Source organism: Mastigoproctus giganteus, chromosome 9 (genome assembly GCF_048544385.1).
Source record: "Mastigoproctus giganteus isolate SK-2022 chromosome 9, ASM4854438v1, whole genome shotgun sequence".
Taxonomy (NCBI): Eukaryota; Metazoa; Arthropoda; class Arachnida; order Uropygi; family Thelyphonidae; genus Mastigoproctus; species Mastigoproctus giganteus.
The window spans coordinates 84,644,986-84,671,090 of NC_143583.1; the positions used below are offsets into that span (position 1 = coordinate 84,644,986).

Here is a 26,105-nt window from a genome sequence, read left to right on the forward strand (position 1 = left end):
TAAATAAATCCCATGTAAATACATGCACACTGTGATCAATGATACCTAGTAGTTCTCTTATCTGCAGATTCTTAATGCATGAAGAGTCACTGCTGATAATCACATCAAGAAAACTGATGTGATTATCAGCAGTGACTACAGTCATTATCCAGAAAGTTAAAATCCCACATTACAAGACAATTTGATTTACTGGCCTACTCTACTTGTATGTATGGTTGTTCATTATACTCTTTGGTCATTTATTCCTACACTCATTTTTGTTTTCCCAGTGCTTATGTCACACCAAACTGACTCAACACTGTATTGACTACTCATGTGAACTGGATTCATTTTTTTAATTAAGAAACACATTTTATGTTTCTTAATTAAAAAAAAAAGTGTGTACTTCACATAGGCTTACTTTTTGTGTTCTTTCTGACTCATCCCAAACTTAAACATATTAGTACACCTGTGCTATCGGAAAAATTAAATATGACTCTTGTATAGGATAACAGACATGTTTTTAAATCATACTAAAAATCACAGAAGCCCATATATAACTGCAGCAGTGTTTAAAAATGCATCAGGAAGAAGAAAGGAAAAACCGTATGATAAAGCAGTAAGTTTTACTTCATTTACAATTTCCATTTTATTATTACTTTCACGTGACTTTTTAACAGCTTATACACTTTAAAACAGTTACATTTAATACTGTCTTTATTAGTAGTAGTTGTTGACTTAGATCAGTCAGGCCTAAGTCAACAACCTCATTTAGTATTGATCCATTATACATATGTACATACTATAAGCATAGGTCCTCAGTCTTTGGTTTAATTACAACAGTCTTTTATACACTTGTGAATAAAGCTCCTTGCTATTTACATTGGTCTTACAGATATGGTTACAGAATCAGAATTAAGTTTCTCTAAACTCCATCTTCTCTGAAGTAGCCTACTTATCAAATATACTGTTATCCTAATATTTCTCTACTTTGAGGCAACCTGTTACGTGAGTGATTATACAAAAGTTACATTTAATATAGATATACATGTGCAAAATAAATCAAGCTTATTTACAGTATGCAAGATGATGTAGAATTTTATTTTTAAATGTATATGCAGGTAACTACTATATAATGAGCAGGTATGGATATATCACTCAAGAGTTGGAGGGGGGGGGATCCAAAATCAGAGACCACACACCAGGCTAAAGTTTACACTTTCCTTTTGAACTGTCATACATTGGTTATGTTTTTTTTAAACATTTTTTAAATTTTTTTAGGTCTCACATATTAAAAAGGTTGGTAAATCCTAGCACTTTACAATTTTTATAATGCCTTTGTCCATTTTTTTTCATTGTGCTTTTCTTTCAGACATTGTAGTCCCCATAAAACTGTAAAGATAAAATATGTAGTACGTAAAACCCTTAGAATGTATGAAACTATGTTTGTTAAAATCCCATATTCACTAAACTGAACAGCTGAAATAAAGTAATAATCTAAAACAAGGTAGAGAAAGCAGCGAACAAATTCCAGATTTTGTGCATACCATCTGAAAAAAATAAAAAGAAAAAAATTAATCAAAATAAATATATGCTCACATGTATATACACAAAAAAGCAAGATTAATAAAGTATCAAGGAATGAAAGGCATTTAAAAAAATTCATACGCATTGATATATAGGGTAATTGAAAAGTAGTTTCACAATTTATCAGCCTATAACTTTGTATATTTTGCACTTCCTAAAACATACATTGGTGACTAGTACATTTCAATGTGACTACCAACATCATGTGCCATAATGTTCTAACCACAGTCATTATCCTGCTACAACTAATCTTAACAAGTCAAATGTTAAGTGATAGTAGCAACTTTGATTCTGTTTTTCAATTCATGTATATTTGCTTACAAGATAAATGGTTGATAAAAGATTCTTTTTGTTCGTTTGCATTATTGCATTAATACACTAATGCAGAAGTTAATATTTCCTCAATGGATTTTAGTGTATTTTAGCATTTATATTATGTATAATTTTAAACTCAACCATTTTCTCAAAATTCTTAATACAATAGGTTTTGATATCACAAGTTGAAGACTTGAATACAACTTGATACATTTTTCTTTTCTTTTTTTTTTTAATGACTTCAATGAACAAAACTTTCTTTAAATTTCCACAATTTTGTCACTTACACATGGTCTTTCAGTTTCTTTTTGGCAAGTAAGAAATAATCAATTAATTAAAACTTCCTAATTATTGTTTGCTAATACTACTGTATTATTATAAGGAAGCTCCATATTACAGTATAACCTTGTTGACTGAAAAAACATAATTATAATATTGATGGGATAAAGAAACAACATTAGTTTCCATGAATTTAACAGCAAAATTATTGTCAGTTAGAAATGGATTAATTACTAAGAGTAATTTTCCATACTGTGTGTAAAACTTGTACTTTGTAAACTTTCATTGTTCGAAGAGAAAAATGCATTGTGCTTATTCTACTCACAATGAAAGTTTTGTTGCTTACATCCCAACTACTAGTCACCAATAAAAACTAGTACAAAAACAACTTGCATTCCTAGTGTTTCCACAGTACAAAATATACAGGACTGTAAGCTACAGGACTTCAACTGTTATCAAGGTGGTAGATGTATTTTTGAACTGTAAGCTCTTGCTCTTTGAAGAATAATTATCGACATTACAAGGATCTGTTTATAAGATTAAATTATTTGCATATCAGTTATAATGCATAAATTTAACCAGAGATAAGACACAAATTAAACAATTAAATACAGGACATTTTATCCCTGAGCTGGTCGAATGGGGTCAATGAGACCCCAGACAATATTTCAGCAATTCATGCTCTTCATCTGAACAGATGAAGAGCATGAATTGCTGAATCTCCATTTGAACAGATGAAATACCTAATCTGTTTTTAAAAACGATTTCTTTGATTTCTCCACTTAAAATTCCAGGAATCTCTGTTAATTATTGCACAATTAGGAAAAATTTATGGATTATGTTAAACCTAATTATATGCATATTTTGACTAACATCTGTCATGTACAGCTATTCACAGCAAGCTTACTTTACTGCTACATACTTTCCTCCAATCAGTAATGTTCTTTGGTTTTGTGACATCGAAGCACAATCCGGAATCAAACTGTTGGTGCATGTATTTTAGGTTTCATACACCAGGCTCTCCTGTTACTGACAGGCTAACATCTAATTGCATGTTTGTTGAAGTGCATGAGTTTTTCAGTTTGCATTTTGCTCACCGACAGGTCTGTAAGGGAGTTTTAATTTCAAAAAATAAACATATGTTTTTAAAATAAAAAATGAACATTTCACAGTTGTGTTCAGGAAATATTGAAAATAAAGGTGACATCAAGAAAGTGAACAATTTACAAATATTTTTTGCTGATTTTCCAAATGTAGGTAGATGGGGTCAAAGTGACCCCCCATTTGCTTAGAAAAAGAACAGTCCTCTTGCAACTGTCAATGAGTTAATAGACTTGCCACATAAGAAGAAATTAACTTTTCTCAAATGCACACTTCATTAATAGCAGCATAGAGATTTATCTAATCCATTTTCATCTCTTTTCTTGTATATTATATATTCTACCTTATTTGCATTGTACTGCATAACTTTTTTTAGCTGTGGGACATTTATAGATATGATGGCTCATATCTGAGAATCAGTCATATTTAAAATGATAAAAGATAAAGTTACATTACTGTCTATACTGGGGATGCTAATTAAGAAAGCAGCTGGTAGCATGGGAAATGCCCTGCTTTAACTCAAGGAAGTTTGGCAGCTGTTTTCTCGTTCTGTTGGATTCATTTCTAGTGTGCAGTTTGATTGTTATTTCTGAGTAATATAGGCAGTCTGATTTCTGTGATTAGCTCTTTTTTCACATCTGTTAGTTAACAAGAGCAGTCTGCTAATGTATATGTTGTGTGATAATTTCATTCATTTTAAGTTCCTAGCAGTTATGAAAATTTCATAACTTCTAGGAACTTATGAAAATTTCAAAAAACTAACAGAAAACCTTTGTCAAGCATGTGACAGCTCCAATGCCATCAACTAGAATTTTATGTGCCCATTATGTTACATGAGTTAGATATGTAAATATGAAACAACATTCTTAGAAACATTCTTTTTTGAAAATTGGAGGCATGACAAGATAATATGAATCTGTCAACAACCTGTTACCAGAACTTATTTTAAAGGAAATTTTAGAACTGCAAACTATACCCATATTTTCTGATATTAAATATGTGTAACTGCATGTTAAAAAATCCTATCTTTGTGTGGTTAGCATATGACCAATTTAATGTTCCTAGGGTAGAGAGCATCTGACAATGTTATTTATTTTTAATTTGTGTTCCACTGCTTATATTAATAACTGATTGGATATTAATTAATAATTAATATCCAATAACAATTGTTGCGAGCTTTGGTGTAGGCAGAAAATGAAACTGGAGAATTAAAAACAAGCCAATTACGATATGCAACATTCTTCTCTTGAACAGCCTTAGCACATTTATTGGAAAACAAAGGTTTAGATAAAGGACGAGAATTTAAAGTGGAGTGTTGGATAAAGGATTCCATTCCTGCAAGAATAATTTCACTGACACGATCTGAGCAAACGTTGACATCAGAAGTTTTGAAACAGTAATCCGACCAAGAAACAGAAGAAAATAAGTCTCGCAAGTAATCCCATTTTGCATTCTTGTAATGCCAAACAACACGAGGTTCGGAATGGCCATGAGATAAAGGTTCCATTGGCAAACAGACTATCACCAAGTTGTGATCTGAAGTGCCTAAAGGACCTCTCACTTCGACCATGTACTTAGAAAGGTTGTTTGTGAGAAAAAGATCAAGCATATTGGCTTTATGATTAGGATTGTCCGGTATTCTTGTAGGTAAATGAACAATCTGTGCAACGTCATTAGTAATTGCAAAAGCCTCAGCATCTTGACCAGCTGGGTCGGTGTGACTAGAAAACGGAAGCCAGCTGGAGTTGTGAACATTAAAATCACCAAGGAAAATTACTTCACTGTTAGGAAAGTTGGACTGGAGAAAGTCAAGTTGCAAAGAGAGTAAGTCAAATAGCTCCAAGTGATTAGTGGAATTGGGAGAACGGTAGAGAGACAACAGATGAATTTGACACAATGAGATAGAGAGATTTTAAGCCAGAGAAGATCAAAGAGAGGAGATTCCAAATTGCCAAGTCTCTGACAGGGAATATCAGAACAGACATATGCACAAGTACCACCTTTAAGGCGAAAGGAATCATACAGCGAATAATTTGGGCATCTGAGATGAGCATTAGTTGAATCAACCGATAACTGAGATTCTGTCAGAAAAAGTACATGGGGTTTGGCAGACTGCAAGTGGAAATGGACATCGTTAAGATTCGAATTGAGACCACGTATATTTGTGAAATGAATTAGGAAGTGCTTGGTAGGTTTAGATCTTTTCACAGATAAGCTTGCTCTATAAGTTTGACAATTCATGGTGTATTCAATAGTAAGAAAAAGTGGGTGGGACATGCTGTATGAAGTAATGAAATTTTTGGATATGGCGTACACATGGTAAGAATATACCCAGATCCTTGACATAACGTGGCCTCGACAATGCTCCCCGCATACACACTACTCGGACTCCCTCCAGTCACTATCTAGCACAGTAGAGGTAGCAAGATTATACACTAGTTGATCCAGAAGCCTCCCAGAGAGTTACCAATAGGTTCGGTCTGGCGTACTAACTAGCAGCCGGCCTGCGAACACCGTTTTAGAGCTGTACCCTCGAAATGTAAAGGATAATGGATCTCGCCACGATGTTCATCATAACCTCAAAAGTCATCAATCATACTGCATGATGGAAGAGATACGGAAGGGTTGACCGGAACTTAGCTCTATAGACTAAACGTGGGTTCCACCACTTCAAGCCTCCAATAAGCAAAGTGGTGGTATTGCACCGGTTGATGAGAGTTATCTACCACCTAGTACTGCCTGTTAACATAGAGGGGCAGCATTCCTCAATGCCGCCCCTCTATGTTAACAGGCAGTACTAACATAGAGGGGCGGCATTCCTCAATGTGGTGTGGGGGCCACATCTCGACCCCTGCTTACGTTGGTTCACACCTGGGTGGTCACCCACCATGTAGTTGTGCATGGAGGTTATACCCAGGATTACTAACAGTCCCACCATCGTGAAGGTGCGAGCAGAGGATTTGGCTGTCACAGACCGTCCGGACTTCGCCGAAATTGGGTCCACTTGCCTTGAGTGTCACCCGAATATCAGTTCCATCAGCGTTTTAGACTCCCAGGTAGCAAGTACAGCTTGTCTGGCATATCTGAGAGAATGTCTGTAACAGCCTCAAGGATCACATTAATTGTATAATCACAGCTTTGTCATCTTACTTTTTTGCAAGAGAAAAGTCTGGTCTCATCTAGTTGTGTAATCTGTAACACAATGAGAAGCATCATGGTACATCATTTAAAAAGAATTGTGTTGTGCATTAGCCATTGTTACATTGAGAAATGAAAGGTCCCCACAAGAAAAATAAAGAAGTTCTAACTCAGAGTTTTTATTTTCTCACTCATAATTGCTCACTCTTAATGCATTTTCTCCAATGAAGATTAAAAAAAAAAAAAAAAAAAAATTTCTGACAAGCTGTTTCTTTTGGCTTTTTATTATTTCAAAATTTATAGTGATATGGAATGTTACAATTAATATAAACTCTTCCTCATTTATTCCTTCTACTTCTGTTTTTTAATTTTACTTCCCTTCACATGTATTTCCTGAAATTACAATCTATAGAAATTGAAGTCTAATGTTAATGAGTGTCTTCTGAGCTTGCACACTACTAAGTACTATGGGTTCTAATAGTTTTTTTTTTTTTTTGTGATGGGATTTTGATATTTAAAAAAAACTGCCAACGTCAGAGTTTTTTAAACAAAAAGAGTGAAATTATCGTAAAAAAATCAAATGAAAATAAATTCAAAAATCCATAATGTTTTATGCAGTAACATTCTCTACATCTATTTATGATCACTTGATTAAATTTCACCAATTTCTGGATCTGAATTCCAGATAATTTTCTTTTTCTAAAATTTTTAAATTTTAAGAAATTTTAGAATATCTTAAATTTTTCCAAATTATACAATTTAAGCTAACTAGGTTCAATCCTATCTGATTTTTAAAGCAATTTTCGCTCTACCATCTTATTAAAACTGCTCCTACTATTATTGGAAACTGATAAGAGATAGCAACATGTACTAGAAAAATATTTTGAGAATTCTTACATTAATGGACACTGAAACAACTTGAAAATGAAATTTCTATGTATGTATTCCAAGGAACTATCCTTGAAAAATGTTGAGCTATGTACATATTCACAAAAGGGATAAACTAGAGAATTTTGCTATTAACTATGGAACGTAATGCGGTTTCATAATACTTAAAGTAAGAATATTTACCTGTTATCCAGCAATGCTCCATAGGCCATTAGTGAATATACAAAATACAGTTTAATGCATAATGAAGATAACTGTGAAAATCTCTGAAAAATAAAATTAAAAAGATATTAAAGATGCATTTACTTTTAATACAAGCCACTGAAACCAGTTTTTTTTTTGTAAATCTAAATTTTTGGAAAACATGTTATATCTGGTACAGATACTGATAAGGATATGGTGATTGTAAGATGTCTTACAGCACTGAAGGGTTCACTATATCTTAAAAAACATTGACCTAAAAAATTAAACCAATCTTTATCTTTCTGAATTTTTTAAAAGTATTTGGTGTCATTTAGTTTTATGGATTGACACATCCTCGATAATTTTATTTAATTTTACCATTATAGATTATTTTTTAATTTAAATTAAGCTATTATTCTTGATAAATCATCCAAAATTTGCAAAAAGTAGTCACACTCCAGTTCTAAGACAATCAATGATGCTGATGGAAGGTTAAATTTAAAAAAATTAGCAATATTAAAATTAATGTCAATATTGTGACATAAGTTTTCTAAGTGAAATAATTTAGGATTCTAAATTATACTTGTTGCATGGAATAGGGTAAGAAGCTGAACATTACTGCATATATAGTAGTTAATTGGAATATTAAGTAATCATATTTTATATGATTGTTTAATAGTTTCAAAACTACTCTAAACTGAATCAAGTGGTACAAATTGACATGGACACAAGTTTTGCATAAATTTTCCAAAATAAAAAAGCTTAAATTAAAGGAAAACACAAATTTAATTTTGAAATTATAAATATAAATAATCACAAATACCACTGCTGGAAATTATCTAATCATGTTTTTGGGAGTTGAAATAAATGGTAGTCAACAGCCATGAAATATACGCAGCATGCATGATTTACAAGACATGATCAAAAAGATCAAAGACTGAACTGAAATTTGGGAAGTGACGAAGCTTACTGCTATTCATATGAATCTCCTTCAAAGTAGTTCTGTGACACTGCATACTCCAATTCTAATGCTTCTGCAACTTCTAGCAGCATTTCTGATAGGCTTCTTTTTGAATTACTAATATTTCTTATTGCCTGTGTTGTGTACTAAATAATTTTCTCAGTCACTGTAAATTTCTGACCTTTCAAGATTTTAAGAATGAGAAAAAAAATGGAGGGCTAAATCCAGTGGGCACAGTGATGAAATGTTTTGCAAGAAATTCTTGAATGGGAAGGGCCAAGTGTGCAGGGCTACTCCATGGTACAAGCACAAATTTCCTGAAGGCCGCTTTCTCTGAGCAGCATCATGCATTCACCGTGAAACTGGTTTGTACTATTCTTGGTTCAGTGTTTGACCATGCAGGAAAAATTCATAATGAACAAGCCAGTGGGTCAAAAAATACAATAAGCATGATCTTCCATTTGATCAAGATTGTCTTGATCAAACAAAGGATTAATAGTAAATATTTTATACTGAGAATTTTTAAATCTTCCACTTCCATTCTGGAAGTTGATTACCATAGCAGACTAAACTAGTAGCATGATTTGAACTTAGTCATGGGCATTTATGCTGCCAAGGTCATGGAGAATCTAAAACAATGAGAAGATTCTGTTCTTTTGTTCAGTGAGGAAGTACTTTATTGCTGTATGTAGCTGTTTCAGTGGACACTGAAAAATGATGTTCTTATAAAGCTGAGGTAGCACGAATTTCACTGGTAGTGCATTATTTTCAAATTTGAATTTTTTGTGAAGTTGCCAGTACTTCTTGGTGTCATTAAAGAAAAAAACATAGATGAAGCAACAGATGTTTTGCAGCATCAGTTCTGTCAGTTTCAATGAGATAACTCAGTAGATTCTATTATGAAAGAAGAAAGAACTGATGTACAGTGTTCCTTGGTCAGTGAACTGACACATGCACAAGGAAACATGAAATATAAAAAATAATTTCAAGCCATTCTTGGCATTTTAATAATTCCCTATTGAAATACTGAGTGTTGGAGAATATTTAAATAGGTGACAAAAAAAAAAACAATTCATTCTTTTTCTGATGAAACTTTGGAAATGCTCTTGATAGCTGATGGCAGTGTCATTGTTCTAAACAAAACTTTGACTCATAATTTATGATGCGATGCATCATAAATTATGAGTCAAAGATAATTATGAGAAATTATCTTCCTTGAAGCAATCATAATCATTTGATGTCTTCTAACAGACAGAAAAACGCTATGTAAATTAACATTTTGCATTAACTTCTCCTAGGGTTTTAATGTAAAATGTGTATTTTTTTGTGAAAACTTTAATTTCTAGTGGAGTGTGGATTTTACAAAAAATTCCTGTTTTTCTCCTATTTTTTTGTGACAAACTCTCTTTTTTTTTTTTTGCAAAGAACATGTCTTTCCACATGTTCTAACCAAATAATTTCCTGTTTTCCTCTTGCTTACAATTGCCTAATATCCAGCTTTTTGAAAGTCAAAAATTGGTGGCTCAATAAATTAGAAATATTTGGAACTTTTTTTATTATTATTGTTTTTTAAAAAACTTTAAATATTTCTTTTTTGATAATATGACTATTCTACCTTCATAATATGACTATTACATAGACAGCATATAATGAAATGCAAGAATATGGCATCGAAATGAAAATAAGAAACAATTTAATATTAAATGTAATATTTATTAGAAATTTCAAACAAATCTTTCAAACCAGCGCCTTTGCTAACTAAAAAACTTATCCCGCCAGTGCTATCACCAGTTTCGCTAAAGTGCTGATAAAGGAGTTTTGCCTGTTCACGGATGATGAGTGAACTTAACGGAATTTTATTTTGAGTTCGGTCTTCTATCCACAGATTTAAAGCTTTTTCCATTTTTTCTAATTTAACTTCACGAGTTACAGAGCAGATTTTTGAAGCAATTAGCACGTTTTCACGGATACTACGGCGGATTTTTTCTTCCGATTTTACTCATTGATTTTATAATGTTTTGCCACTGAGGAGACTCTTTCACCAATTTTGTCTAATAACTCAATTTTATTCGCTAATGTCATGACCTTCTTTGATATTTTCACGTTTCCCTTGTTATTCGTAGCTATATTTTGTACGGGTTAGAAAGAACTTGTCCACAATAAAGTCACTTTCTTCTATTAACACACTAGAAAAAGTCTGTTCTACACTGCAAAACGGTAGATTTATCACTTTTGTAAGCATGTCAATTTATAAATTGATAAATTTATTCGATTTATAAGCATATAAATTAAAAGCAAACGACCAAACCTTCCATGACAAGCACATAATACATACTGAACAAGGATTAGCGAGAAACATCCATGCTCACGATTTTGTGACCCCTCTCCCCCACCCACTGAGCGCTGTTTTGACCGGGAAAGATAATTTTAGCCACGCCCATGTATTTATGGCGGAAAATATTCACAGCGCTTTAAAATTCACATTTTTTTAGGTTTCATTTTATATTAAATCAGCGATCGCGAATACAGATACCGCGAATAGCAGGGGTTTACTGTATTTAATATTTTGCGAAAAGTGTCTTTTGGAATTAAAAAAATTTCACATTTCTCAATGTGAAATTTCAAACAATTCAGTCATCACGACAGTTTCTACGAAATGACAATACTAATCAACTATCTTTCACACTCTTGCTAGTTTAAACCTTACACTTACCTTGGCATCTGAAAGATGTTACTTTTTAATTTTTTTTTTTTAAATTTGTAAATACAATCAAAGCATCCCTTGTATCTTTACCCATAAGTATTCCCTAACTGATTATACAGTATTTTCTATTTTTATTTCAACATGCACTGATGAGAAATAAATTTTTGTTCTGAGTTTTAACAGATGCCAGGCAAGGCAAGGAACAGCATCTATCTTTCTTAGAGGCAAATCCCATTCCCATGTAGCATCTGTGAGACACCAATGAAGTTGTCTAATCTTTCTACAGAGCTTTGGTTTTGCCAGTTAAATGTAACCAACTAAAGACAATGTTCATGTTGATCTGTGTTTTGATTTGGGGAATTGGTCACCCTTGAAAATTCTTAAAAATATGATAAAAATTTTCTTATTGTTATTGGTTTCTCTCATTTATTTTGATTCATCATTTTATAATTGAGTTTAGAAAATTGTAATTAATGGAACAACATTTTCAGTTTGCGAAAAAGGCTAAAAGCTAATACAGTTGACTGTTGAAATAACGGCACCCCAAATAATGGAACATTCGAGCTAACGGCACATTGTGATCGGATGTTTACATACAGCCCATGTCTTGCAGTGCCAAAAAAAGAGAACGGCAAGTCATGTGATTACTGTATTCGTTTATGTTCACCATTTTGAAAGCGAATTCTGTACTATCATGGATTATACTGCTGTTTTACATTTATTTTAAAGTAAAAACCCCTCACTATGGCTCCTAAAGTTACTAAATCTCATACAGAGAAGAAAAGAAGAATAACATTAAATATTAGTGACAAACTTGATATAATTGAAACTATTACATTAGGGTCACCTGGAAAGTTAATTCATATACCCATGTGTATTGTGTCTGTAAATTACATGTGTTCTCTGGTCGATTTGATGGACAAAAAACCCCAGTTTCTGGGGAAAAAACCTTGCTATCTATGCCTGAGACTGACTAACTCAGCCATAGAGTAAAAAAAGCCCATAATAGTTCCTTGAATCATTGATAGGATTCAAACCCGGGCCTTTTCCACCCAGTGGGGATGGTGACGATACCACTGTGCTACCCACACAGACTAAACTTGATATAATAAAGAAAATAGAATGAGGTTTAAGCAGGAGTGTATTAATGGCAGAATATAACATTGGATTGTCAACATGTTTGTTTTTTATGTGCAGTTAATAAAATTGTGTTCTTAATCTCTCTATTTCTTACTTAGCCTCATTACACCCCGTATAACACAGTACTTCTACAACACAGCGGGAAATCTCACAGAGCACGGTATTTTTGAGCTTTTGTGCTGGGAAAACACTGCTATTATGTTAGATGTAATTTTCAACGTTTCCATTCCTTTTTGTGAATCCCTGCTGTTGACTCAGCAGAGAGGGTAATACTCTTGATCTGGTTATCAGCAGTGATCATTTGTGTATTAAGAATTTGCAGATAAAGGAACCACTAGGTGGCAGTAATCACAATGTACTGATGTGGGATTTACTTAAAAATATAATTACCATCAGGGGTAAAGGAAAGGGTTTTTGCTTCCATAAAGGTGACTACAGTGGTCTTAGGCAGTTTTTAAATTCTGTACAATGGGAGCAACTGATCATGTTACCAACAGCAAATTCTAAGTGGGAAGCATTCAAGGAATTAATCGTGGAAGCTACTAGATGTTTCATACCTATTAAGAAATATTGTTCAAGGTTTAGGCCTAAATGGTTGTCAAATGAACTAATGAGACTCGTGGCAGAGAAGAAAATTGCATGGGATGCATATAAATTATCAGGCGACACAGAAGCCTATGGCAGATATAAGCTAGTCTGTAACCAAGTTACAAAGGAGGTTAAGCAGGCGAAGGCAGATTATGAGAAATCTTTGGCAAAGGATGCTAAGAAAAACAGCAAGCATTTCTTTACTTATATACACTAAAACAAAGGGGATGAATCAGATTGGTCTACTTGATATCGATGGTTCGACTGTTGATGATCCTGCACAGATAGCAAACAAACCGAATGAGTATTTTGCATCAACATTCACACATGAGGAGTTATTACGGAAGGAAAATTCCAGAAGGTTATCAAATTGTAGCACGTTGCTTAATGATTTTATAATAACTGAGAGCAAAGTGGAGGAGAAATTGTTGAAGTTAAATGTAAGAAAGGCACCTGGGTGGATGGGATCTCCAGTTAAATTAAAGGAGGTGGCAAAGGCACTAAGCAAACCCTTAACCATAATTATGAGAGAATCCTTGGACTCAGGGGAGGTCCCCACGGAGTGGAGATGTGAAAATGTATACCCAATTCACAAAGGGGGATCGCAGAGTGACACGAGTAATTATAGACCAGTTAGTTTAACTTCTGTTCCTGGTAAAATAATGAAGTCACTGGTTAAAGATGCATTGGAGGATCATCTAGACAAGACTGCAGCAATAATTCAGACACAGCATGGGTTTGTTAAGGGAAAATCCTGTCTGACAAATCTGATTGGATACTGTGAGGTGGTTACAAAGGAACTGGAGGGAAAAAAAAAAATTTTGATATCATATACTTGGATTTCAGGAAAGCTTTTCACACTGTTGTGCATGGAAGACTACTGTACAAATTGGAGCAGAATGGTATTAAGGGTAAGATATTAAATGTTGACAAAAGTTAAATTATGATAAAATAAATAAATAAGCTATTCCTTCTTTTCATTCGATTGTTTATTTGGGTTATTTTTATGTTAATTTTCGCTCTACAGTTACTACTGGCTTATGTTTTATTTTATTTTATTTATTAGCATTAGCATTAGTAGAGGCATTTGATGCAAGAAAGCAAGCTTATGCAGCATCAGCCAAAAAAAAACAGAAAAAAAAAAAAAAAAAACCACTTCCACTTCACCCCTCTGTTCGTTCAAAATACCTGTCCAGCTGAGCCTTAAACTTATTTAGGCTATCAACCTCCACCACAAGGGATGGAAGTCTGTTCCACCAACCAACCACCCGCTGGCTAAAGGCAAATTTCCGCACGTCTATCCTACATCCGTCTTTCCTCAATTTGAATTTATGCCCTTCAGGTGATTTTTCTGAGCTAGAGGAAGAATCCCATCAGCATTGAGCATGCTTAAACCATTCAAGGCTTTATACACCTCTATCAGATCACCTCGCTGGTGCCTAGTCTCCAGACACTGTAATTTGCAAAACTTAAGCCTTTCTTCGTAAGAGCACCCCTTTGTTCCATTCACTAATCTTGTTGCCCTTCTCTGTACTCGTTCCAGCAGCTCTACATTCTTCTTGAAATGAGGCCTCCAGACCTGTATACAGTACTCTAGGTGTGGCCTGACCATCGCCTTATACAATGGAATAATCACCTTCTTATCCCTGCTGGAAAAATTCCTGTATATCATTGACAATACTCCATGAGCTACTCTTGCAGCCCGTCTGCACTGCTCAGAGAACTTCATATCTGCCTGCACAACCACCCCGCAAGTCCCTTTCATTCTCTACCACTGTCAGTGTAGTACCACAGAGTTGATACGTTGCTCTGGGGTTGCTGTTTCCCCATGTGTAGTACTTTACATTTGTCAATGTTAAACTTCATTTGCCACCTCTCAGCCCATCTGCTCAACCTTTCCAGATCCTGTTGCAGCAGCATAGTGTCAGTAGTGTCCTTGACAACCCTGCCAACCTTTGTATCGTCTGCAAACTTAGACATTAAGCCCAATATACCATCATCAATATCATTTATAAATACAGAAAACAATAATGGACCCAACACTGAGCCCTGAGGGACTCCACTAATAACATCAGTCCACGATGAGCAGTGTCCATTGATTACCACTCTCTGTCTTCTCCCCCTCAACCACCCCTTTATCCATAGCAGCAATTTGCCTCCAATGTCACACTGCTCCAATTTGTGTAGCAGTCTTCCATGTGCAACAGTATCAAAAGCCTTTCTAAGATCCAAGTATATAATATCCATCCCTTGTTTTGGAAGTTGATAGCCTAAATAAATTTAAGGCTCAGCTGGACAGGTATTTTGAACGAACGAAGGGGTGAAGCAGAAGTTTTTTTTTTTTTCTGGCTGATGCTGCATAAGCTTGCTTTCTTGCATCATATGCCTCTACTAATGCTAATGCTAATGCTAATATCAAAGTTATTCCCTGCATCCAGTTCTTTTGTGACTGCATCATAGTATCCAATCAAGTTGGTCAGGCAAGACTTCCCCTTAACAAAACCATGCTGTGTCTGAGCTATAACTGAAGTCTTGTCTAAATGATCCTGCAGCGCTTCTTTAACCAGTGCCTCCATTAATTTTCCTGGAACAGAAGTTAAGCTCACAGGTCTATAATTACTTGTGTCAGCCTTTGATCCTCCTTTGTGAATTGGGGTCACATTTGCACATTTCCAGTCTATGGGTACCTACCCTGAGTCCAAGGAAGCTCTCATAATTATGGCTAAGGGTTTGCTTACTTCCTTTGCTGCCTCCTTTAATATAACTGGATAGATCCCATCCACCCGGGTGCCTTTCTTGTGTTTATCTTCAACAGTTTCTCCTCCACTTTACTCCCAGTTATTTCAAGATTCTGAAGCTTACTGCTAGAGTTGAATACACCTCTGGCATTCCCCTCGCTGAATAACTCCTCATGTGTGAATGTCGATGCAAAATATTCATTTAGTTTGTTAGCTACCTGAGCAGGATCATCAACACTTGACCCATCAATATCAAGTGGACCAATCTGATTCATCCCCTTCCTTCTAGAGTTTACATAAGTAAAGAACTCTTTGCTGTTTTTCTTTGCATCCCTTGCCAAGGATTTCTCGTAATCTGCCTTCGCCTGCCTAACCTCCTTTGTAACTTGGTTGCATATCAACCAAGTTACAAAGTTGGTTGTATCTATCATAGGCTTCTGTGTCATGTGTTAATTTGTATGTATCCCATGCATTTTTCTTCTCTGCCATATGCCTCATTAGTTCATCTGACATCCATTTTGGCCTAAACCTTGAACAATATTTCTTAGTTGGTATGTAAAGCCTAGTAGCTTCCAAGATAAGTTCTTTGAATGCTTCCCATTTTGAATTTGCTGTTGGTAACATCATCAGTTGGTCCCACTTATTGGATGTATTTCAGCTTCATTTAATTTATGTATTTAATTTAAGATGTATTTAATTTAACATATTGGATGTATTTCAGCTTCATATGGAGGTATTGCATGTCGCTGCCTCTAATGAATGCTTAATTATTTATTTCTTTATTTCATTATAATTTAACTTTATTTAATATAATTCAATGATAGTATGTATTTCGGCTTCATATGGAGGAATTGCAAGATGCTGCCTCTAATGAATGCTTATTTATTTATTTTATCATAATTTAACTTTTGTCAACATTTAATATAATTCAACAGTAATGGGTCGATATGCTAATATAGCAACGCCTGTGCAGCCATCTATTTTCCTTTTTTCTTCTATGTAAGCTGATTCAGCTTACAGTACGTCAGTGGTGTGGCTCTGCTCTAGAGTGCTGTCTGTTCTATATTTTCTTTTTCGCTGCATAAGGACCACCGCCGTACAAATCCTCTGCATTGGTGGATCGATCGGAGGAGGGAGGGTGAATTGGTATTCACCCTCCCTCGGATTGCCTTCTGCAAGATATAGGACATTCTCCTCATTGTCTGGTGTCCTCATTTGTTCACTCTTGATTCATGGTACCTCTCGTGAAACAACCAGTCTCACATAACCTGCACACACATGTGAAAATCATATGATGAGGAGCACGCCTGTGTGGGAAACGTTCCTGGTACAAGTGCAGAGCGGCGTGTCCGTAACAGTCCGCAGCTCCATGCACTAGGTGCATGTCGTCCAGTTCAACGTTTGAATACTCGTCCATCCTACTGCCTCGGGAACCGGTTCGCAAATGCCGACTTCCAGCAGGATTGCTGTTCATGCGACCTCCAGTTCACCGTCCTCTACCGCATGACGAAGGCATTTCGGACCCTGCAATGCTATGTGATTCCAATTCGTCTTTGTGCCCCCTACACCTCCTGCAAGTTTGTCGCACTGGTAGTGAATCACCCTGTATAAGCGATATTTTTAGTTTAATTAAGCTTTTAATTTTGCTTTAGATACGTATAATGATTTTAGGTTTAATTTAAGAATCGTTTTATAGTTTTTGGTTTGAATTTAAATTTTAAATTTTGTAAGCAACCGTAGCAGCAAACTGGGATAGGGGACACAAAGCCCAACGGGTATGTATCTGAATAAATGAGAAGGTTCTTACTTACTGCAACTTGTCCTGTGGTGGTCGTCGGTCAGAAAGTGGTAAGTTCCCGCCCTTCTTTTTGTTTTATATGTAGTAAAATTATTTCTGCACAGTCGCGCTAATTGTATATAGTGGTGTGATGTTAAATTAGCTTCAGGGCCTGATATCCTATGTTTAGGCGTGTGTGTGTGGGGGGGGGTTGGAGTCGGGAGAAACCTTCCAAAAAGAAACAGTGGTAGAAGTGATGTTTAATATACATGAAATATGTTTATGAAAATGGAAGAAAATTACTTTTACAAGTGTTTTTACAAATGTTATGCCATTCCTTGGACTGGGCTGGCTTTTTTTTTTTTTTTTTTTGATTTGGTAGTTGTTGGCGCATCGGCTTCTGTGGTCATATTGCACCTCCCAAGGTTTTTGCAGTACTTTGATTCAAGCCCGAGGCGGGAATCGAACCCACGACCTTTGGGTTGCCGGGCAGGTACTTTACCTACTCGGCTAGCCCGGTCGGCTCGACTAGGCTGGTATAGCTTTTCTAAAGTATAACAACCCATTATGATCATCCACGACAATGTCTACACGCAACACTATGATAAGAGAGACTATTTCAACTTCACAGCAATAAAACTTACCCAATGGGAGAGCAACATAGCTAAACACATCCATTGAAACACCATCAGAAATCAAACAAACAGGTTGATACACATATGCAATAATATAAAAAGTACCACGGAAGCTATTCAAAAACTCATAAAAACTGTCATCAAAAATAAAATACCCACCAACTACAGCAGGCATCATATAAAAGCGGCCATACATTCGAATCTCAAAACACACCACCCTAACGTCGACCCCTATACATTCATTGAAAACGCTATGAAACATTTTTAAGCTAAGTTGTCTAAAAATACCAATGCAATAAGTTAATTAATGCCCAGGTTTGTTACATGGGTTTACTGCGCTCAGACGAAGCTCGTCTTCTGACCGCACTACAAGCTGACTTCAAAAAAAACCCCCCTCCAGACTAAATCAAAAAATTTTGAAATTTTAAAACTGACAAACTTAGTAATGAAAAATATCACCGGAAGCTTACTCCCACAAAACAACATGACAATATCACAGTGACACGGGGTAAATATTCACTTAGAAGGAGGCTGTAAGTATGTAAATAGCCATTCTTTTGGACATATACGGGTCGTTATGCCTTAGAAAAGCTATACCAGCCCAGTCCAAGGAATGGCATAACATTTGTAAAAACACTTGTAAAAGTAATTTTCTTCCATTTTCATAAACATATTTCATGTATATTAAACATCACTTCTACCACTGTTTCTTTTCGGAAGGTTTCTCCCGATTCCAACCCCCCGCCCACACGCCTTGACATAGGATATCGGGCCCTGAAGCTAATTTAACATCACACCACTATATACAATTAGTGCGACTGCGCAGTAATAACTTTACTACATATAAAACAAAAAGAAGGGCGGGAACTTACCGCTTTCTGACCGACGACCACCACAAGACAAGTTGCAGTAAGTAAGAACCTTCTCATTTATTCAGATACATACCCGTTGGGCTTTGTGTCACCTATCCCAGTTTGCTGCTACGGTTGCTTACAAAATTTAAAATTTAAATTCAAACCAAAAGCTATAAAACGATTCTTAAATTAAACCTAAAATCATTATACGTATCTAAAGCAAAATTAAAAGCCTACTTAAACTAAAAATATTGTTTATATATATTTTAGCAAAATAATGAATGGCAAAACTGGAATGAAGACAACAGAAATGGGTAGATATGGGACACTCCTTCAGACAGGCTATCGATCTGCTCAAAGCCTCCGATGAAGTAGTGGATCGATGGCCATGTGATGGAATGTTTTTTTCAAAAATTGCAGCACATTATCATTTAGTATTGATATTTTCATAATCACTTAGTATTGATATTTTCATTATCAGTTAGTAATGACATTTTCATTATCATTTTGTATTGATTGCTTCATAGTAATTTTAATATGTTTAATTTAACGTTTATAGACCAAACAGACTTAAGATAGCCCATATATGCTAACTTGATTACCTGATCCGTATAAAGACTAATACCTATAGTAAAATACCACTTAATTGAATTAATCGACCAATATTTAATCATATACGTATCAAAATACCACTTTATTGAATTTATCAACCTATATTAAATCATGCACGTATAATGTCGAATTGCCCTATGTACAATGGCATTAACGTTGCATATATGACAAATACTATAATATACAATTCTATCATTATAAACTTTAAACATTACATATGCACTATGATATATATATATATATACTTAACTTATTTATACATTATTACTTATTAAATTATGGTACTACTTGAGAGCATCAGGTTTGTAGTGACCCCAACCAACCCACTAGTTATATATAAATCTAGCCCTAGTATGCATAGCCTTATATATAACATAGACACATAACAAATTAATTTAAATTTAAAGATGATTAGAGAAAGCTGGAAAAATTGGATAAAATCAGCAAAAATTAGTAAAAATTAACATTCTCCCTCATGGCCATACCTCTGCTACTTCGAGCAGACATATAGCCATACTTAGAGGGGCTTAGAGGGGAACAGGTATCCTGTGTGTTATCAGACACAGTCTAAAACACTGATGGATCCAATATCTTTCTATTACAGAAGATTTATTAGAAGTCCGGTTGGCCTGCCTCCCTAAAATCCACTCGTGCACACCTTCTCAATGGTAAGCCCCGTTACATCACTTAGGTGGCAACGAACGTGTAGAGTGGTTCTCTTCAAGACGCCTGGTCAGCATGAAGAGGAAAAGACCAAACCCTCCAGCATATGGCAGCACGACAAAACAAATGGCCCTCAGTCCCCAGTGGCTTTCACTCCCCCTCTTACAGCAGCGAGAGGATGCTAAGAATCTCTGGGTACGACCAGGCTGCCATGCACGGAAACTGAACTTGGCCTGTTACAAACATACATTCAAAGTACATACATTCAAAAAGATTACTCTCACTATTCCAAATTATCCACCAAGTAATTACCTAAAGTTAACCTAGCAAATCTGGTATAGAGATTACAGAAACAGGTATGTATAATACATTCCTCTACTATGGCTATCATCATCATCATCAGCCATTTTCAATCCACTGCAGGATGAAGGCCTCTCCAGCAACTTTCCAGTTCCTTCTGTTTTGAGCGCTGGCCATCCATTTACTACCCACAAACTCATGAATTTCATCTATCCATCTCCGCCTTTGTCTTCCAGGTTTTCTTCTAGCTCCTCTTCGGTACCATTCTGTTATTTTCTTAGTCCATCTATCATCATGTCTTCGAGCTATGTGTCCTGGCCAGGACCATTTTAGTTCTTTAGTTTTAATAAGAATGTCCTTTACTTTAGTTTGTTTCCTAATCCATGTGTTTCTCTTCTTATCTAACAGTCTGATTCCCAATATAATTCGTTCCAGTCTTTGCTGGGTAGTTCTCAACTTCTCTTCCGTTCTTTTGGTGAGTGCCCAAATTTCACTTCCATTAGTCATGGTGGGGAGTATACATTGGTTCATTATTTTACGTTTCAGACAAATTGGGATATTGCCCTTCAGTATGTGACTATATTTCCTGAATGCTATCCATCCAAAATTTATTCTTCTCTTGACTTCCAGCCATTTATCATTATTACAGCTAATAACTTGTCCCAGATAAGTATATGATTCCACCTTTTCAATTACTGCTCCTTCAATCATTATGTCCCTTTCTGTGGCATGTTCATCATTACTTTTGTTTTAGCCATATTCATCTTTAGTCCAAAATTAAGATTTTGGACTAAATCTTAATTTTGATTAAGATTTTCCTCTATTTTTTGGGATCGTGGCTTATGATCACAATGTCATCTGCAAATCATAAATGGTTTAGGTACTCTCCGTTCACACTGACTCCTTTCTGCGACCAGTCTAATCTTCTGAAAGCTTCCTCAAGGGCAGCAGTAAACAGTTTCGGAGATATTGTGTCTTCTTGTTGAACTCCTTTCTCAATTTTAAATTTCCTACTGTCTCTGTCTAGTCTAATAAAGGAGGTAGCATTCTCATATATTTTCTTCAAAATCATAATATATGGGGTATCTATGCCTTGTCTTTCCAGTGCCCGAAACATTGCCTTCTGCTGTATGGAGTCAAATGCCTTTTCATAATCCACAAATGCCAGGCATAATGGTGTTTTGTATTCATTTGCTTTCTCCATTAGCTGTGATATTACGTGAAGGTGATCCATAGTTGAGAATCCTGTCCTAAAGCCAGCTTGCTCTTTCGGTTGATTCTCATCAAGTATTCTTTCTAATCTGTTAGTAATGACCCTTGTGAACAACTTGTAGATGTGGGATAACAAGCTAATTGGTCTATAATTTCCAATTTCTGATTTATCTCCTTTCTTATGCAGCAAAACTATGATTGCATTATTCCACTGCTTAGGTGTCACACCTTTTCTAATGCACTTTGTGAAGAGCCTTGCCAGTTTTTGTGTTATGTCTCTTCCTCCCAATTTTAACAACTCTACAGTAACTTCAACTTCCCCTGGGGCTTTCTGATTCTTCATTTTCTTCAATGCATGTTCTACCTCATCAGGAAGAATATCGAGTATGTCATATGTGCTGCTACTTTGCAATCCATCTTCCCCACTGCTGGCATCATCCCCTCTCTCCTTGTATAATTCTCTATAGTAGTCTTCTGCTATTTGAATTATGCCTTCTCTGCTGTTTATAAGTACACCATCGCTATTCTTCAGTTTCAGCATCATTTGTCTTTCTGTATTACTGCTCATGGCTGCTGATTTAAATCCTTTGTTTTCCCTTAATGCTTGTTCTACTTTTCTTGTGTTAAATCTTCTTATGTCCTCTCTGAGTCTCTTCCTAATGGCTTTGCATCACTCAGTATACTCAATTTTTTCCTTGTCAGTATTTATCTTGCTCTTCATTTTTCGCCTTCGGTACATCATAAGTGTTTCTTGACTGATTTTTTCTTCTTTGGATTTCTTTTTCCCTATAGGTTTCTTGGGCTTTATCACTTTCAGAAAGTTGTAATATTCCTCGTCGATATTTTGGTCCTGAGCAGTCTGCAGAAGCTCAAACTTGTTCTTAAGTTCCAGTACATACTGCTTTTTCTCCTCTTCTGTTATCTCAAAGACCTTTGTATTATTTACTCAAGTCAGTTTTTTCCTTTCCTACATCTATATCAAGTGTACATCTTACCATTTTGTGATCATTTCCAACATTTACCTTATTCAGGATGGTAACACCATTCACAATATATCTTCTGTTAGTGAGGATGAAGTCGATTTCATTAGTTGTTAATCCATTTGGACTCTTCCATTCACCCTTTTCTTGAAAAAAGTGTTCATTACTGACAATCCTTGAGATTCTGCAAATTCCACAAGTCTTTCGCCTCTTTCATTTCTTTCACCAATTCCAAATTTCCTATAGTTCCCCTTTCTGCACTGTTTTGTCTTTTTCCAACCTTAGCATTGAAGTCCCCCATAATAATAGTGTACAGTAAACCCCCGCTATTCGCGGTTTCGCGATCGCCGATTTAATATAAAATGAAACCTAAAAAATGTAAATTTTAAAGCGCCGTGAATATTTTCCGCCATAAAAAACATGGGGCTGGCTAAAATTTTCTTTCCCGGTCAAAACAGCGCTCAGTGGGTGGGGGGAGAGGGGTGACAAAATCGCGAGCGTGGATGTTTCTCGCTAATCCTTGTTCGGTATGTGTTATGCGCTTGGCATGGAAGGTTTTGTCATTTGTTTTTAATTTATATGCTTTTAAAATTGAATAAATTTATAAATTGATATGCTTACAAAAATGATAAGTCTACAGTTTTGCAGTGTAAAACATACTTTTTCAAGTGTTTTAATGGAAGAAAGTGACTTTATTGTGGACAAGTTCTTTCTAACGGGTGGTTGAGGGGGAGAAGACAGAGAGTGGTAATCAATGGACACTGCTCATCGTGGACTGATGTTATTAGTGGAGTCCCTCAGGGCTCAGTGTTGGGTCCATTATTGTTTTCTGTATTTATAAATGATATTGATGATGTTATATCGGGCTTAATGTCCAAGTTTGCAGACGATACAAAGGTTGGCAGGGTTGTCAAGGACACTACTGACACTATGCTGCTGCAACAGGATCTGGAAAGGTTGAGCAGATGGGCTGAGAGGTGGCAAATGAAGTTTAACATTGACAAATGTAAAGTACTACACATGGGGAAACAGCAACCCCAGAGCAACGTATCAACTCTGTGGTACTACACTGACAGTGGTAGAGAATGAAAGGGACTTGGGGGTGGTTGTGCAGGCAGATATGAAGTTCTCTGAGCAGTGCAGACGGGCTGCAAGAGTAGCTCATGGAGTATTGTCAATGATATACAGGAATTTTTCCAGCAGGGATAAGGAGGTGATTATTCCATTGTATAAGGCGATGGTCAGGCCACACCTACAGTACTGTATACAGGTCTGGAGGCCTCATTTCAAGAAGGATGTAGAGCTGCTGGAACAAGTACAGAGAAGGGCAACAAGATTAGTGAATGGAACAAAGGGGTGCTCTTATGAAGAAAGGCTTAAGTTTTGCAAATTACAGTGTCTGGAGACTAGGCACCAGCGAGGTGATCTGATAGAGGTGTATAAAGCCTTGAACGGTTTAAGCATGCTCAATGCTGATGGGATTCTTCCTCTAGCTCAGAAAAATCACCTGAGAGGGCATAAATTCAAATTGAGGAAAGACAGATGTAGGATAGACGTGTGGAAATTTGCCTTTAGCCAGCGGGTGGTTGGTTGGTGGAACAGACTTCCATCCCTTGTGGTGGAGGTTGATAGCCTAAATAAGTTTAAGGCTCAGCTGGACAGGTATTTTGAACGAACAGAGGGGTGAAGTGGAAGTGGGTTTTTTTTGGCTGATGCTGCATAAGCTTGCTTTCTTGCATCAAATGCCTCTACTAATGCTAATGCTAATGCTAAAATATGGCTACGAATAAAAAGAGAAGTGTGAAAAAATATCAAAGAAGATGATGACATTAGCGAATAAAATTGAGTTATTAGACAAAATTTCTAATGGTGAAAGTGTCTTCTCAGTGGCAAAACATTATAAAATCAATGAGTCAACGGTACGATCAATCAAGAAATCGGAAGAAAAAATCAGCCGTAGTGTCCGTGAAAATGCGCTAATTGCTTCAAAAATTTGCTCTGTAACGTGATGTTAAATTAGAAAAAATGGAAAAAGCTTTAAATCTGTGGATAGAAGACCGAACTCAAAATAAAATTCCGTTAAGTTCACTCATCATTCGTGAACAGGCAAAACTCCTTTATCAGCACTTTAGCGAAACTGGTGATAGCACTGGCGGGATAAGTTTTTTAGCTAGCAAAGACGCTGGTTTGAAAGATTTGTTTGAAATTTCTAATAAATATTACATTTAATATTAAATTGTTTCTTATTTTCATTTCGTATATATGTAATATATGTAAACCACCCTGTTTATTTTAAATAAACAGGGTGGTTTACATATATGACAGCAAACTGTGATAGGAGATTCAAAGTCCGACGGATATGTATCGGATTGAAAGATCCGATACATACCTCACCTCCATATCCTGTGGTGGTCAGTCTGAAAATGTTAAATTTTCCCGCCTTCATTACATAAAACCTAATGAAGGCGGGAAAATTTAACATTCTCAGACTGAACATCACAGGATATGGAGGTGAGGTACTATGATATTTCAATCTGATACATACCCGTAGGACTTTGAATCTCCTATCAGAGTTTGCTTTCATATACCTAAACCACATTGTTTATTTAAAATTAAGTACAGTCAGTCCTCGTATAGCACGATAGTTGTGTTCCTTGAAACCCTCGTGCAATGCAAAATCGTGCAATATAAACAACAAGCCTATGGGAAAAATAGGGTTAGGTGCCGACCACCCAAGATTGAACACACATTTGTAACCAAACACAATAAATAATCGTAATAAAATACTTATGTATTTTATTACGACTATTATGTAATAAAATATTGCTAATGCTTTTGCTTCTATCACAAGCAAACTTGTTTTTTGTTTGATTTTCTATCCAAACAGATGACAACCGTTCCACCTCTTCCAATTCTTTGTGTCTTAATCTAATGGATTTTAATTACACTTTGAGTTGTTCCTGCTATGAAAGTTGTTTTTATTTTCTCTGCATTCTTTTAATTCCCGGTGTTACCTCATTTAGGTCTGTAGCACGTGCAATATCACATGGTCTTTCATTTCGCTCAAAGCATTTCACAATTTCATATTTTTTTTTCTATCAACAGAGGTGGACTGGCCATAAACCTTACCGGGTGAAACCCCAGTGGGCCGGAGGCTGGTGTGATTTTGGCCATAAACCATAGTATGAGACCACTATAAATTTTCCCGGGTAAGAATTTTTGACCCAATCCGCCTCTGTTTATCGATATTGCTTTTCTTTTTCTCTCTGAATCTGCAGTGTCGTCACCAGGACGCTTCCTTTTCACACCTTTTAAGTATTTTACTCATTTTTAGGGAATAAAGCACAATTAAAAAACGAGGAGGCACGCTTGATACACATAAACAAAGCTGCGCACTTGTAGCAACTGAATAAACAGCACCGTAAAGGCAGAGATACACTATTAACACCTCACATTTTACTAAAGCACATT

General features: G+C 35.7%; 1 protein-coding gene across 1 annotated transcript in view; it reads right to left on the minus strand.

Moving 5' to 3' along the window:
- Positions 1 to 1,306: 1,306 nt before the first annotated feature.
- The window catches only part of LOC150080510 (alkylglycerol monooxygenase-like), a 144,508-nt gene continuing 119,709 nt past the window's right edge, over positions 1,307 to 26,105 (minus strand). Inside the window, exons 10-11 of the mRNA XM_090380719.1 lie at positions 7,471 to 7,553; positions 1,307 to 1,529 (exon numbers count right to left, since the gene is read on the minus strand). Of these exons, the coding sequence (XP_090236845.1) occupies positions 1,307 to 1,529; positions 7,471 to 7,553 (306 nt within the window). The remainder of the gene's footprint in view (positions 1,530 to 7,470; positions 7,554 to 26,105) is intronic.